At 34.5% G+C, this 15,152-nt stretch overlaps 1 protein-coding gene across 2 annotated transcripts; it reads right to left on the bottom strand.

The window, feature by feature from the left end:
• Positions 1 to 7,080: 7,080 nt before the first annotated feature.
• On the bottom strand, positions 7,081 to 11,503 carry LOC129921647 (uncharacterized). 2 transcript variants are annotated; one of them, XR_008773600.1, is made up of 5 exons: positions 10,207 to 11,503; positions 7,802 to 9,101; positions 7,619 to 7,683; positions 7,382 to 7,463; positions 7,081 to 7,274 (listed from the first exon to the last, which is right to left on the bottom strand). XR_008773600.1 is itself a non-coding variant. In XM_056003781.1 (5 exons), the coding sequence occupies exons 2-5, from the start codon at positions 8,043 to 8,045 to the stop codon at positions 7,210 to 7,212; spliced, it is 456 nt and encodes a 151-aa protein (XP_055859756.1). In that variant the 5' UTR covers positions 8,046 to 9,101; positions 10,654 to 11,496; the 3' UTR covers positions 7,081 to 7,209. The 2 variants fall into 2 exon arrangements, 1 of the variants encoding a protein (XP_055859756.1); XM_056003781.1 differs by having other exon boundaries at positions 10,654 to 11,496.
• Between the last annotated feature and the right edge of the window lie 3,649 nt (positions 11,504 to 15,152).

Genomic DNA, 15,152 nt, shown 5'->3' with positions numbered 1-15,152 from the left:
AGCAGAATTACATCTCTATTTTTGAAAAAAAAAAAGGTATATAAGGTTAAGCATTCTGATAGCTGAATTAAACATTTTTAAGTTTCTTGGGTTAAATTTTTTCTTTACAACTAATCAAGTTTTCAGTCCAATTTCTTTTGAAATATAGACAAATGGTCAACATCTTAACAAACTATATTTATTACAACTGTTTCTTATTGCTTTAAACTCAGATCTCAAAAGTGAAGTTTAGGAGATAGGTACTTGCAATCTATGAGAGATGATATAAAGCTCTTCTGTTTATGTGGTAATGGTTAACAAGGGTGTCGTGGCCAGCAAAATGACCAACTTATTTCAGGTACCCATTAGAATTAGGTGGATACCCCCTTTTGCCAGCACTGCTGAGGAAATGTATGTATTCCTATTCATTTTTTATTGATAAATTCTTAAAGTACAATGAGTAAAGAAGTTAATACACTTAAAATAAAACCAAAACCTTCCACTTTAATTTTTGGCCTAAAGGGACACTTTTTGTCACCAGTACTGGAGAAACACTCATATTATATATATAAATATATATATAACATATAGTTCGTCCATCGTTCGATGATGACCACTTTGTCATCCAGGGGGCTGAGGGCTTTGCACTGGGGTTTTATGCCTCCTCATGTGGCTGGTGAGACCTATGTGAGCCTGGAATATTCGGACGCACACTGGGCAGGTTATTCCAGCTGGAGCTAGTGTCGTTTGCCTTGCTTTTCTTTTCTGGCGTTTTTCTTCTGCCAGTGTTGTTCTTTTTTTCTCAGCAACCTGCGCGCCAGTTTTCACAGCGCGACGCCATGATGCTCTGTCATGTGCCTCTGTCTCCCAGGTGCCTGGGTCTATGCTGAACGCCTTCAGAGAAGCTTTGAGGGTGTCCCTGAAGCGCTTTCTTTGACCACCTTGCAAGCGCTTTCCTTCGCTTAGTTGGCCATTCAAGAGACGTTTAGGGATGCGGTGGTCTTCCATTCTGTAGATGTGACCTGCCCATCGCAGCTGGGACTGCATCAGGATTGTGTGGATGCTTTGCAGACACAATCTTAGAAGAACTTCTGTATCTGGTATTTTGTCTTGCAATTTGACATTTAGTATTTTTCTGACATGTCATGTGGAAGTGGTTCAGTTTCTTTGCATGTTTACTGTACACTGTCCATGTTTCTGAGGCATAGAGCAATGTAGGGAGGATGACAGCTCTATAGACCCCTAGCTTTGTGTTTGTGGTGATGCCACGTCTGTTCCAGACAGTTTTAGACAGTCTGCCATAGGATGCACTGGCCTTGGCGATACGCAGATCGATTTCACTATCGATTTTTCCATTCCTGGAGAGTGTGCTGCCAAGATATGTGAATTTGTCCACTGCGTTTATATCCTGTCCATTTATAGTGACGTTTGGATCCAAGTAGGCTTTCCCAGGAGCAGGTAGATATAAGACTTCAGTCTTGTTCGTATTGATGGTAAGGCCGAAGTCTGAGCATGCTCTTGAGAAGTCACTGACGATGCTCTGCAGATCGTTTTCAGAGCAGGCATTTAGGGCACAGTCGTCAGCAAATAGCAAGTCTCTGATTACTGCTGCATTTGTTTTTGATTTTGCTTTAAGCCGCCTCGGGTTGAATAGGCCACCATCAAATCTGTATTTTCCCGTTGTTTACTCTATTTGTGAATGCATCTGTCAGCATAGCGGAGAACATGATACTGAACAAAATAGGTGATAGGACACAGCCTTGTTTTACCCCGTTTGATACTTCGAAGGGCTTATATATATATATATATGTTCCATCAAAAGACAAGATAATTACTTTGCAATTCTTATGTCAATCTAGTCGTGCAAGTCAATCAGTGAATTACTCTGCTAAGTCATTGGTTTCCCTTGCTGATTCAGGCAACCCATATGAGGTAGGCATTAGAGTTTAGTGGACTCTAAGGCATCCTTGATTCCAGAAGTTCAAAACACAGTCTTCACCTGTATTTGAACTCAAGATCCCTCAGTTTGGAAGCCAAGCATTTTACGACTCAGCACCCATGCTCCCAGGTATGTTTGTAACTAATTTTTATAACATTGTTCCCTGGTCATATGTTATGCACTCTGGGATCCCCACCACCCTAGAGGAGGTTTGGATTACTACATAAACTTCATTTTTCAAGGAACATAAAAAAAAACTTTAAAAGAAACACTTTTTTTGATAACTAAAATCAAAATTTTCAACTAATTAATTAATTAATTTATTGCTTTTATATAGTGCAACTTTCATGCATATAGCATGCTCAGAGCGCTTTGGCTCAATCTCATTTGTGGACCAGTAGGGGGTAGTTATCTGGGAGAAGGTTTTCCGTGCTGCCAATCTCAAGCGTACTTAGCCTCTAGATCCCACATCTAAAGGCAAAGATTAGTTTTAGATACTGATGAAAATAAATATTTATAATGTCAAATGGCCAAGTCAATACATGCCCATGTGTACCTTTCTAGATTATTTGTGTATAGTTGTGTGTAGCGATCGGAGCTCATGACGACCTGCTTACTATTGTGAAAAAACGAAAGCTTAAAACCTTTGGCCACATTACAAGATCTACGGGGCTCGCAAAGACCTTTCTTCAGGGAACAGTGCCAGGGAAAAGCAGAAGAGGCAGACAGAAAAAGCGATGGGAGGACAAGATTAAAGAATGGACAGGCCTGCCATTGAGAGAGGTTCTGAACAAGGCGAAAAAAAGGGAGGAATGGAGAAAGATGGTCGACAAATCTTGCCTGGTGCCCCAACGGTCCAACAGACTAAGGGATAGGTAAAGGTAAGGTAAAGAACAAGGTATAACTAAGAGACATTACAAAATATTATTAACTTAGCTTCATAATGAAATATGTATATGATTGATTAATAAGATTATGAAATACATTAAGATTATTTATTTGATAATGCCCAACTATATAACATTACATTGAGACATGGTGGCAGAGTGGCTTCCGAACCAGGGGAAGTTCTGGGTTCAAATCCTGGTGAAGACTGGGATTTTTATTTTGGGATCATATGGCACTTATGATTCCATCCAGTTCTAATGGGTACCTGACATTAGTTGTGGAAAAGTAAAATCGGTAGGTCATTAAGCTGGCCACATATCACCCTCATTAACTATGGGCTACAGAAACAGATGACATTTACATGATCTTCCCAATAGATCACAAGGTCTGAAAGGGGAACTATAAAATAACATAGCAAAATTATGAAATAACTGTAAAAATACTTAGCTAGATTATGAACTAATCCTAAAAATACTTAGACTAGATTATGAGACTTGAGTATGATTACCTGGCTAGGTATAAAAACAAATGCAAGGGAAATGGTTAGAATCATTAAGAGTCAGCCCAGCCAAATGTCAGAGGAAACATCTCCATAGCCAACAGTGGAGAACGTGACAATAGCAAAATTGAAAGACTCAAAAATGTTGAAGTTTGAGCTGCTGCTTCCTCTCTGAATGTGTTGAATAGTGCAGATACTTGAAGGAAGGAAATCAAAAAGAAAACTTAAGTTAACTCATGTAAACCTATGTATATTTATGTTTATTACTGACAAAAAAATAAGGCAAGCTATTAACTCAAGAAACTGGGTCAGAGAATACATGGTCACTTAATTATAACTAATTATTTATTCAATTTAACTCACACTCTGTCAAAAACTAACTCTACAGCACAATTTCTAGAGGCTATATTTTAGATTCTGATAAAAAAAAATTTAGGCTATATTACATTTTACACAGCACTATATCTAGTCTAGGCTACATAGCACATAGACACACACAGATTTATTTATTATTGTTCTTTGGAATATACATATTATAATTAATAATTAATAGCTTTTATATAGCGCTACTTTCATGCTTATAACATGCTCAGAGCGCTATGTTCCAATCTCATTTGTGGACCAGTGGAGGGGTTCGGGGGGGTATCTGGGAGAAGGTTTTCCGTGATGCCTTTAGGTGCTTTGCTCAAGTTGGGTGTCGAACCTCGAGCCCACTTAATAGGTAGCCAACACAAACGTACTTAGCCTCTGGGCCATGCTTCCCAACATAAGTCAAGATCTGTAAGTCTGTTAATAAGAGTAATACTATGTGTACAGAAACAATCAATCTTCTGATCAACACAAACTCGACAGACCCAGATTAGACATATTATTGATCTAAATCAGACAATATGAATAATAATAACAATTGCTAGAGTTCTTAATGTCAACATGAAAAAGCTAATGAAAACATTGCTGCTTATGTAATGTGTCTAGAAGAAAGTGGACTCTTCTAATAAAAATAGTCAAAAAAGTTTGTGATACTCGCTATAGCTCTGCATCAGCAATCGTATACAAAATAAAACTAAATGAATCTGAAAATTGACACAAAGAGATGCAGTGATAAAGGAACTGCAACATCAACAAAATACAGATGACATCATATGTAGCATCCTCTTGAGTGATAGTTAAAAAAAAAACCAGATTAGATTTTGCTGTGTTATTAGAGATCACATTAATGTGAGACACTTGAGACTTATTTAAAGAGATAGGCAACTCATTTATTAAATGTTTTTGAGTTCAATTATTGTGCTTTGGAATATGTGCTTTGTATCCTAGATATAGTGATGTGTAATATGTAATATTCTGTTCTACAGAATCTAAAATATAGCCTAAAAATAGTGCTATAGGGTTAGTTTTTGATATATTATATTGAATTGAATACTAGAAATACAGATGGATGCCTGCCTGTTCATATGGTAATCGATCAGGCTGACTGTGTATTTTACATGTTTCTGATATTCTTTCAGATTTGAATTTTAAATGTATTTTATCCAAGCCTAAGGATTGCAGGAGATGATGACAGGCTGAGTTTGAACCCAGGACCATTAAGACCAGCAACCATCCTGTCATCTAGATGTTGTTCCAAGTTTTAACCAAGCTCATCCTCTGCCATCCAGCGAGAAGTTTGGGCTTGGTTGAAGAAATGGTTATTTCTGAAAGATGCGATAGGGTTAACTGTGTGTGATAACCTGACAAATGTGACCCAGGCCAGTAAAACAGTTCAGCGTACTGTGTTGGTATACAAGGGACAGTACTGGTATGAATGTTATACATAAATATGACCCATGTGATTTTTGGGGACCAAACTGTCAGTCTACCGTGAAGTCGGTCTAGGGATAGTGAATTCTTGAGTGAAGCAGTCACAAGTCCAGAATGAGATAGAGAGAGAGCTTAGTATGGCAATTTTGAGTTTATTAAGCATTTGTAGTCAGTGTATCCTATAGCCAATTGTGTAGTATTTGATGTTATTTGTTTGTTTTTAAAGTACCACATTATTTTGGAACTCTTGTTGTCAAGTTCATGAGTTAGATGTGTTCTGTTGAGCAGTGTTTACAGAAGGCCTGTTAGAGAGAATCAGAAGGCTATGGCACCTTACCTGAAAATAAAGGCAGCTATCCAGAGAGCTGAAAGGGGCAGCCCTAACTACTTTGTCATATAAAAAACAAATACTGTTATGAAAGCTTCTACTCACAAGAAAACCTGGACAGATCTCAAAGGAAAACGGCCTCGGCCTGGAAAAGGACATGCAACATGCAAAGCCTTTATAGAGCAGGTGCGCTAGCCCAACTTACTGAAGTGTTAAAGAAATAAAGGATACCTCTTGTAGCCATACAGGAAACCAGGTGGAAAGACATTCTCAGAACTAAGGAGTATACTATATTTTATAGTGGTGGAAGCACTAACAACTTAGGTACAGGTTTTGCTGTAAAAAGAAAATGGCAGGTAATGTCATTGGATTTATACCTGTAAGTAATAGACTCTGCTCACTACCTTTTGAGAGGAAAATTCTTCAACATATTATTCATCAATGTCCATACCCCTACTGAAAATGCAGATGATAACACAAAAGAAGCCTTCTATGATGGACTGGAAAGAATTTATGATGAAGCACCAAAGCATGACATCAAAATAAATCCTAGGAGATTTCAATGCAAAAATTGGAAAAGAACCAGCATACAGACCAACAATTGGCAAAGAAAGCTTACATGAATAGTCCAACAATAATGGCATAAGATTAGTGAATTTTGCATCAGGAAAAGGAATGTCTATCTGCAACACTAAATTTTAACATGAGAGTATTCACAAGGTAACCTGGATCTCACTCGATGGAACACCCAGAATCAAATAGATCATATACTCATAGATAAGAGACATGGATCGGATATACTAGATCAGAGGTGTGCAAATTACGGCCCACGGGCCACATGAGGCCCACCTAACTGTTTTATGCGACCCGCGCATACCTACAGAAATTAGGTGAGCTCATAGATTATACATATAAAGAATGCAAATATATGAGTGTTTCTCCAGTACTGGTGCCAAAAAGTGTCACATTATGCTAAAAATTAAAGTTGAAGTTTTTGGTTTCATTTCAACTGTATTCACTTCTTCAACCAGTTCACTTTAAGAATTTATCAATAGAAAATGAATTGCAAGATGTAGATTTTGACAGCAGTGTCTATTCAAGGGGTACCCCCTTTTGCGTCACAGGTGCATCACCGGGACACCACTTGATAATTTAACAACGACCAATTGATAAATTCATTGTATTTTAGCATAATATAACTGTCTTTATTGATATTAGTCTTTAGATACTGAAATTTATGCTTTTGCATAGAAAAAGTGGATTTGAGCTCAATTCAAAATTTGGGACACCGTAGCACCTGTGACACTACAAGTTAAAGTTTTTTTAAAAGATATTCTGTGAGAATATTGAAATTATTTTATTTTTGCACTAAAGTGATCCATTAGACTTGTTATTAAGTTCACTATTCTAGTCATATAGTACCCATTTGTAAAAATGCTGCTTTAATTTCACAAAATGTCGCGGGTGCTTCATGGGACACCATTTTTTAAAATAATGTTTATAAGTTTATATTTTTGTCTTATCTGTGCACAAGTGAATGATCATTATTATTTTTAATTATTGACAAATATATATTTTATATCTTTTGTTAGTTTTAACACACAGAAAAAGGTTTGAAAAAAAAAAGAAAGAAAAGAAAACACATAAAACTGTACACAAATTTTATTTGACAAATTCAGAAATCAAAACATTCCACTCTCAAACTATTGCCTTGGTATCAACATCACTTCAGTAACAATCCTGTCTGCATACACTAACTGTATGTCCTATATTTCTTTAATTTCTGTGCCTTTTAAAAAAATTATTTCTGCGCTGATCATCCAGGACTTCTATCACAACTCCTGTTAGAAAAAATTACCAGCAATGTTGAAAAGTTAATACTTCAATCTAAAACATACTTTGAACTTGTTTATTGAAATTAAAAGGTACACAGTGCAAAAAATTATACCTGGATAGAATATTTCCCCATACTTGACAATCACACAGCTATTTACAATGTACTTTTGATGAGTGAAGAAAATTGTTTGGGCCTGAAAAAACAACAACATGGGGCTGAAATACTTAATTTCTAAAATGAGTCTAAAATTATTTAGCAAGGTATATTATTAAAAAACAACTTATACAATACAGGTAACATAAGATTCAATGAAAATGTTTAAAATGTTTATATGTAAAAGCTCTTTACCTTTGAATTTGAGCATATGGGACTGACATCCAAAGAGTCTTCAAGATTTGACTGAGATTGCACTACTGAAGAAAAAGAAACAATTTCATTTAGAAATCAATTACGTAATTTTAAAATGAATAATGTTTTTTTCTCAGATAATTGTAAAGTGCTATTTAAAAATAAATAAATACAAGTACTTACCATTTTGTTTCTGAAGTTTGAACACCTTCCAAGAGCCACATATTTCATCATGCAGGCACTGACTGCCATATGAATTTCTGTATGGATAGCAGAAACAGCTTCTATTTCTGTAAGCAATAGTGTTAGGTGTAATACCTCTCACTAGGTCATTAAAAGATCCTTCTTTATTTACTGGTCGCCACTTTGATACCTTTTGCAGTGTACCATCACTCTGAACATACTCATCCGTCATCTTTGACCACATACTATACTCCACTCTGCTAATTCATCTGTGCAATTTTTTAAAGGCTCAATACTTGTTAATTAAATCCACACCACAGTTGCTACATGATCTTTCAATGCACTGCAGCTTATGAAAACAATTGGCATTAGTTCTTGGGCATAGAGTTAAGTCAAGTGATGAAGCTGGATTTATTAATGTCAGCTCTCTGTGTCCTTTTTTGATCAGAAATTTATTAATGCCCTCTATATAAAGAAAAATCTTCAAACACAACTCACATAAGCAAGACTGCATCTTATGTAAAGTAGCTTTTGCATGAAACGTTTTCCTGTTTGAGCACTAACAGATGATTGAGAGGGATCAGTTCCCTCTACTGTAAAAAATGAATATTGTTTCCAAGGCATTTTGTGCAATGCAATCACGTCATTTTTTTTCTTGCAATTTGTTCTGATTTGCACTTGGACATAAAACTTCTTGACCAAATGTTAGAAATGAGTAGCACAACCTCTGAGTTTGTTGTACTTACTAAGGATACTGCAGAGTACTTGTCTATGAGCACTAGACATCTGACTTTTTTTTTTGCTGGTGGAGTGTAGTTAGGTTTTGATACTTTCTTTAATGTTGTTTAGAAGGATGAGCTTTCTTCTCTCAGGTAGGCGCAGAAAGCGTATGTCATGGACAGCTTTTACTTTTTCTTGGGGAGCATATTTGTGTGAGACCATCAAAAACTGCAGCATATTTCTTGGGTGACCTAGGCAATTTCATCAAAGCCCTTGAAACAGCCATTCTTTTTGCCACTGGAGTCTGGAATCCAGTACCTAGTGATTCACCAACCTCTGCTGAGATGACATTAAGTGGACTATTAGCTTGCTGTTTTCTTTCTTTGCGTTTTCTGTTTATCCAAGCTTTTTCATGTGGGCTTAACTAGGCCCTGTATGCAGCTTTTCTCAACCTTTCCTTTTCTCTCTGCTCTAAAACAGCAACACGTGTTAGAGACTCAGGCTTTGATGCTTGTAAATTTAGAGTCTTTCTTGGCTTGTAGACGCCTTGAAACTCTAACAGATACTCCATTACTGAAATCTGTAATTTATAAAAAAATGTATAAGTATCTAAATAAATAGATCTATTATATATAATATAGGCCTACTAATAAATTTCATAAACATATAATATATTATATATTGGTGCATTATTTAAATCTAGTCTAGTAATGCCCATAATTGCTTGATAGGGATAGACTCAATCAATAGTATAGGACTAGTACTGTTAATTATATTAACTTAAGTTATAATCATTCAGTGGTAGACTGAAAGAACTGAATATAATATAATTGAATATACTGTATAAACAATACAATGGAAATTAAGTGCAGGTTAAACCAAACTTTGTTTTAGATACTATCTACATTTTAATATAGAATAGGTCTATAATATAGATCTAGTCTCTAGATATTTTTCTAGATACTGGTCAATTTAAAGAAAAATATATTATTAAATCTAAAAATAGATTCTAAATCTAGTCATAAATGATCTAGTCTAGAGTCACTAGTCTAGATTCATAAAAGATCTAATGATTTCTAATCTAATAATCTAGTTTAGATCTAAATCTAGATAGTGAATTAGATCTAGACTGACTAGACTATTCTACTCTACTCTAGGTCTAGATCAAGACTCAAGAGTAAATCTAGCTATAATATAATGAATTACATAATTAGATCTAGATCTAGAGTAAATCTAGATAATGAATTACATAATTAGATCTAGATCTAGAGTAAATCTAGATTTAGGTCTAGAGGTCTAATCAGTCTAGATTTCTAGATCTAGAGTTAAGCTCTTTAAAGTTTTAAAGACAAGTGTCCGAGATGCGCCTCAAACGAAAGATCTAATAGTTCTAAATCTTATTTACAGTAATAAGTAAATTTTAATTATTTAATATTTCTTAAACAGTACCGCTTTATTTCTTTTAGATGTAGCTAATATTATCTGACACTGTAAAATCTTTAACAAACTATCACTAAAATCTATTTGGACTTAACAGACGCAAACTAGGACACCATTTGTAAACAAACGGAGTAGTGTCCACTGAAACGCCCCAAACGATGTAAAGTAAAATTACAAAAAATATAAAATAAAAGATGTCAATAAATGTTCATTTAAAATGATTAATTATGAAAATAGTTTATTACATATATTAAAATCATTTAATCTTAATTAAAACTTCCATGAATACAGAAAACGTAACAAATCCTGAACTCGCATTAGACGCTACATGTGACGCCATAATTTATGCATGGAAAACACCAGCACGGGGTCCCAAGGAGCGCCTCAACGCCTAATCCAATTTACTTCTCAAAATAAAAACAAATTAATTATTTTAAATCGCTACACACGTCTACTATTACATCAACATAATTGTTTTAGAAATATAAACTTTTTGTTTAGTAACAGGCTTTAAAATTGATTAACTTTACGATTTAAGACTAAATTGTGTTCAAGACGCTTCACGTGACGTCATGATTGAATGGTTAAATTTAGTAACCTCGTAATAAAAAAAGCACTTCGATTTGGATATTGCAATCAAACTTATTTGTAATAAGCTTAAATTTCAGTAGAATAATGAAATATCTACGTACCTGATGGGTTGTTGATTCACAAAAAACAGATTAAATGAGGTTTTTGTGCAAGATTGCCGGCGATTGATCGTGTCGACGCTTGAGGCGCATCAATGGTTTATTGTGGGACACGCTATTGTTTACGTACTCCTGTTAATTACTACGCCAGTATTTCCAGCGGAAACGGCACTTCTTTTGTTCTACACAATACCTGTGATGCTCAAAAGAACTCTCATTCATAAAAAGTAGTGTTGTGGGAAAAATAATCCCATTCTTAACACACGCAGCACAGGCGCTTCATCTGGGACACCTCGACCTATTTTAAGCTCGTTATGCATGTTTAGAAAGCTTTTAACAAAAAAAATACTTTAAAAGAAATCTTTAATGCTTGTTGTAACAGAAATGCAATGTTGAGCATATTATTTATTTCTTGTTTACAATTCATAGAGGATTGTAATTCCGTATAAAGTGGGACACATCGCGATGCGCCTCAAACGCCTTTTTGTGACCGTGTTTAATCAATATTTTAATAACCTTGAGAAAAACTAAATAATGACATTGAAATATGAGGATCTTGTTAACATATTCCAACAAAGATGGAAGTTTTATGCCCCTTGGTTTTAGTACGATATTAATTCAATCATACCATGGTGTTCCGTGTTACATCAAAAGCTGCCATTTTGGGTAGTAATTTCACACATTTTTTACAATTTCAATATTTCCCTAGCACCTTATGAGCTCAAAATATCAAAATTTATAGATTAACCATTTCTTAATGCAATGTAATGCAAATTGTCACATTTGAATAACAATCTTATGAAATACGGACTTTTTAGTGAACCAATACCTAGTTGTAACCAGTACTGGAGAAACACTCATATAAAAAATAACTTATTTTAAATATCTATACTATATAAATTATTGAAATTTCTGATTCTTATCAGTTATGATGAAGAGGTGAAAGAAATAGTCTCTACACATCATTCTAAAAAGCCTAAACTAAACGTAGCGTAAATTCTTATTTGCAATATTTTAAAGATCCAGTCAAAGATTCAAACTCAGAGAAGTACTTGAAGATTTGGAAATAAAACATTCCAATGATCGGTACCACAGTATTGTCTGCTGGCTTAGCATAGACAAGATATTGAGAAGAATATACAATCTCAAGGAAGAAATTGTTATGTTCCTTGAAGGACATTGACTATGACTTTGCTACTAATATTTCTAATGAAGAGTGGAAGACTCAAACTGTTTTTTCTTCGAAGGTAATGCACATGAAATGTATGTGTATGCTAAATCTTTTCAAACAAAACTTTCCCATTTTTCCAGGCAAGCAAGTGAAAACTGATTTTGACATTTTCCTTTCCTGAAAGGTAAAATTATTTCTAGTAAAACGGTTGAATTATTTGAATTCTTTGATTGTGGAATGGGCTGAATACTTTGAGGGGACAATGGAGTATATGAACTGCCACATTGGAGGACCAGATCCCTTAGAGAACCAACACTCATTGAAACATCAGAAATAATTAGGACCACGAAGAATCACAAAGCACCAGGAGAGGACCAAATTACAGCAGAACTAATTAAATATGGAGGAAAAGACTTAAATTCCCAAATACACAGACTAATATCCAGAATTTGGGAAGAAGAAGTAATACCAACAGAATGGAAAATAGCTCTTATAATCCCAATACACAAAAAAGGATCCACGCTAAAGTGCTGCAATTACAGAGGAATCTCTCTACTAAATGTGACTTATAAGATCCTGTCTAGGCTTATAACTAAGAGGCTTGGAAAATATTCAGAAGAAATCTTAGGTGACTACTAATCTGATTTCAGATCAGATAGATCCACAACTGATCACATCTTCACACTAAGATGTATACTAGAAAAATGCCTTGAATACAGCATACCTATCCACCAACTCTATTTAGATTATAAAATGGCCTATGACAGTATCAAATGGAAATATCTATATGACACTCTACAAAATTTTTGAATACCTAACAAACTGACAAGACTTATACATATGACTTTAAATAACTCAAAAAGTAAAGTCATGATAGAAGGAGAACACTCACTGGAATTTAAAATTAAAAGAGGATTAAGACAAGGTGACTCACTAACTTGCATGCTTTTCAATTTGACACTGGAGAGTTATAAGAAATATACACATAAACACGAGGGGAAATATTACTAACTTTTTAAATACTTCAGGAGAGAAAATATGGTTCCACAACCAACAGGGACGATATACAGCTAACCTCTACAATACCTTGATTATGCAGATGAATTGCCTTATTGGGTAAAGAAACCTCTGACATTGCTAGTTTTATCACACAACTAGAAGCATCTCGACCAGCAGGACTTGAGGTCAATGACAGTAAACCGAAGTACATCGCAATGACAAGAGACAATCAAAAAGATAGGACCATATATTAAAATCATAAATCACAAATTTGAAAATGTCAAAGCATTCAAATATCTAGGAAGTACAATTGATTTAAAAAATGACCTACTAAACAGAAATAAAGGAAAGAATAGCAGGAGGCAACAGAGCATTTTATAGCACCCATCATTTACTTAAGAACAAAACAATATCAAGAAAAACAAGAAAATAATATACAAAACCATAAGACCAGCTGCAGTGTATGCAAGTGAGACCTGAACACTGACAAAGACAACCGAAAATATACTAAATACTTGGGAACGAAAAATTCTTAGGAAAATCTATGGTGCTATACAAGATGAAACAGGGTGGAGGACATGTATTAACCATGAGATATATCAATTGTATGAAGACCCACAGATAGTGACGGAGATAAAAGGCTAAGGAGAGATCTGAATGGAGGGATGTGTTGAAGCCAGCTAAAGCCCTCCATGGGCTGTAGTGCCATTGGGATAGATGGATGGAAAGTGTTTCCTGCAAAATGACTGAAAAATAATGACAACATTAAAACAAAAAAAATATTTGCTCTATTCATATTTTACGATGTCTTAAGTATTTCTTTCAAAATAACTATTTTGTATTAAATAGTAAATAAGATCTAGATGTAGTGATAAATCTCATCATCTTGACATCATATGTGATAAATATACATGACTTGATCATCATATACATAAATCATACAGGAATGGACTGGATTTCTAGATGCACTAAGATTCTACATCATGCAACAATACAGGATTACAGGCAGCACTTTGGCTTTCTTACTGTCACTAATACCGTAGTCTTACTGTAATACTTGATCTAGATTCAGATCTAGACTCTAGTAGACTGTCCCTTACTTTACACATAGTCATAGTCACCATATAGATCTAGATATCATAGTCGACATAGTTTGGTCAGACGTGAAGACCTCCCGCAGAAGGATGGGGGAAGGGAGCGGGCATGGTTTGAACCCATGACCATCGATAAATTCAAATGACAGTCCAGTGCGCAAACCGCACGACCAGGCAGCCATCCACAAATACTAGATCTAGAGATATAAATATATATATAGAGAGATAGATCTAGAAACTAGTATCTATATATACTAATAATGTAATATAGATGTAATATAATTATATAGAGAGTAGTTTATTTAATCTGGACATTACATGAATTTGGACACTAGCTGTTTTTGTGGTCATTAAATCTTTATTTTGATATTTAATATGAAACTAGCATGTCCATTTCCAATGATTCTGACCCAATTTCCTTCCATTTAGTTGTCTTTTTATGTAAAAGAAAAAAGAATTTCAAATGTCTACATCATGTTTTTGTTTTTCCTATGATGACTTTACCTCTTCCTAGGGTTAAGACTATATTTTGCTATCTATGCTAATGAGCCCGGCAATACTTATTCTGTTTTTGGAGCTGTTTTATTTGATTCATAAGCCAAATTGTTTGATTTTATACAACAAAAATAATAGGGTGTTTGAATTAAATTACAATTTTCTTACCAAAATTTATTTCAGACAGCCAGTTTTGGACATCAGTGTTAATGATCTTATATTAAATTTGTTTGTTTTTTTTTTGTTTTTTTTCATAGAGAATAAATGGGCAAATGTTTGTAGTGAGCTTGGTACATTGAATGTAGTTAAATGCCTAGATCTAGACCTACTAGATAGATTTATAGAGAGAGAAAGAGAATATAGAGGATTCAGCTATTTAGGCAAGAATGGCTATCTTAACCTGTACTATACTACAAAAGATCATCTGTATTTGAAATTATTAAATTAATAAACAAAAAACAAAATGTAGTTAATGTTAATATAGAATTAAAATCAGAGTTTATTGATGCCTAAATATAGAGACTGTCTGAAATAAATTATGGTCTCCGGAATAAAATAATGTGGGTCAAATTTGTCTGCATTAAATGAAAACACATGGCCTCTTTGCCCTTAAATATAATAACAAATATAGGGTAGGGGTACAAATATAAGTAGTCATCCTTATTCTCCTTAAACTTAAACTAAAGAAGATTTTGATACTTATTTCTTTTTTATGTCGAACCATTGTCAAATAATGCGCTGTC

Source organism: Biomphalaria glabrata, chromosome 11 (genome assembly GCF_947242115.1).
Source record: "Biomphalaria glabrata chromosome 11, xgBioGlab47.1, whole genome shotgun sequence".
In the NCBI taxonomy this organism is placed as follows: domain Eukaryota; kingdom Metazoa; phylum Mollusca; class Gastropoda; family Planorbidae; genus Biomphalaria; species Biomphalaria glabrata.
This window is presented reverse-complemented; position numbering and strand designations above follow the sequence as displayed.

What these genes read in the sequence shown, in the direction of transcription:
- LOC129921647 (XM_056003781.1), bottom strand. Translation starts at nt 8,045, where the DNA reads ATGTGGTCAAAGATGACGGATGAGTATGTTCAGAGTGATGGTACACTG. An exon ending in CCATATGCTCAAATTCAAAG is followed by an intron (nt 7,464 to 7,618) that starts GTAAAGAGCTTT and finishes TTGTTTTTTCAG; the next exon opens with GCCCAAACAATTTTCTTCAC. An exon ending in TGGGGAAATATTCTATCCAG is followed by an intron (nt 7,275 to 7,381) that starts GTATAATTTTTT and finishes TTTTTCTAACAG; the next exon opens with GAGTTGTGATAGAAGTCCTG.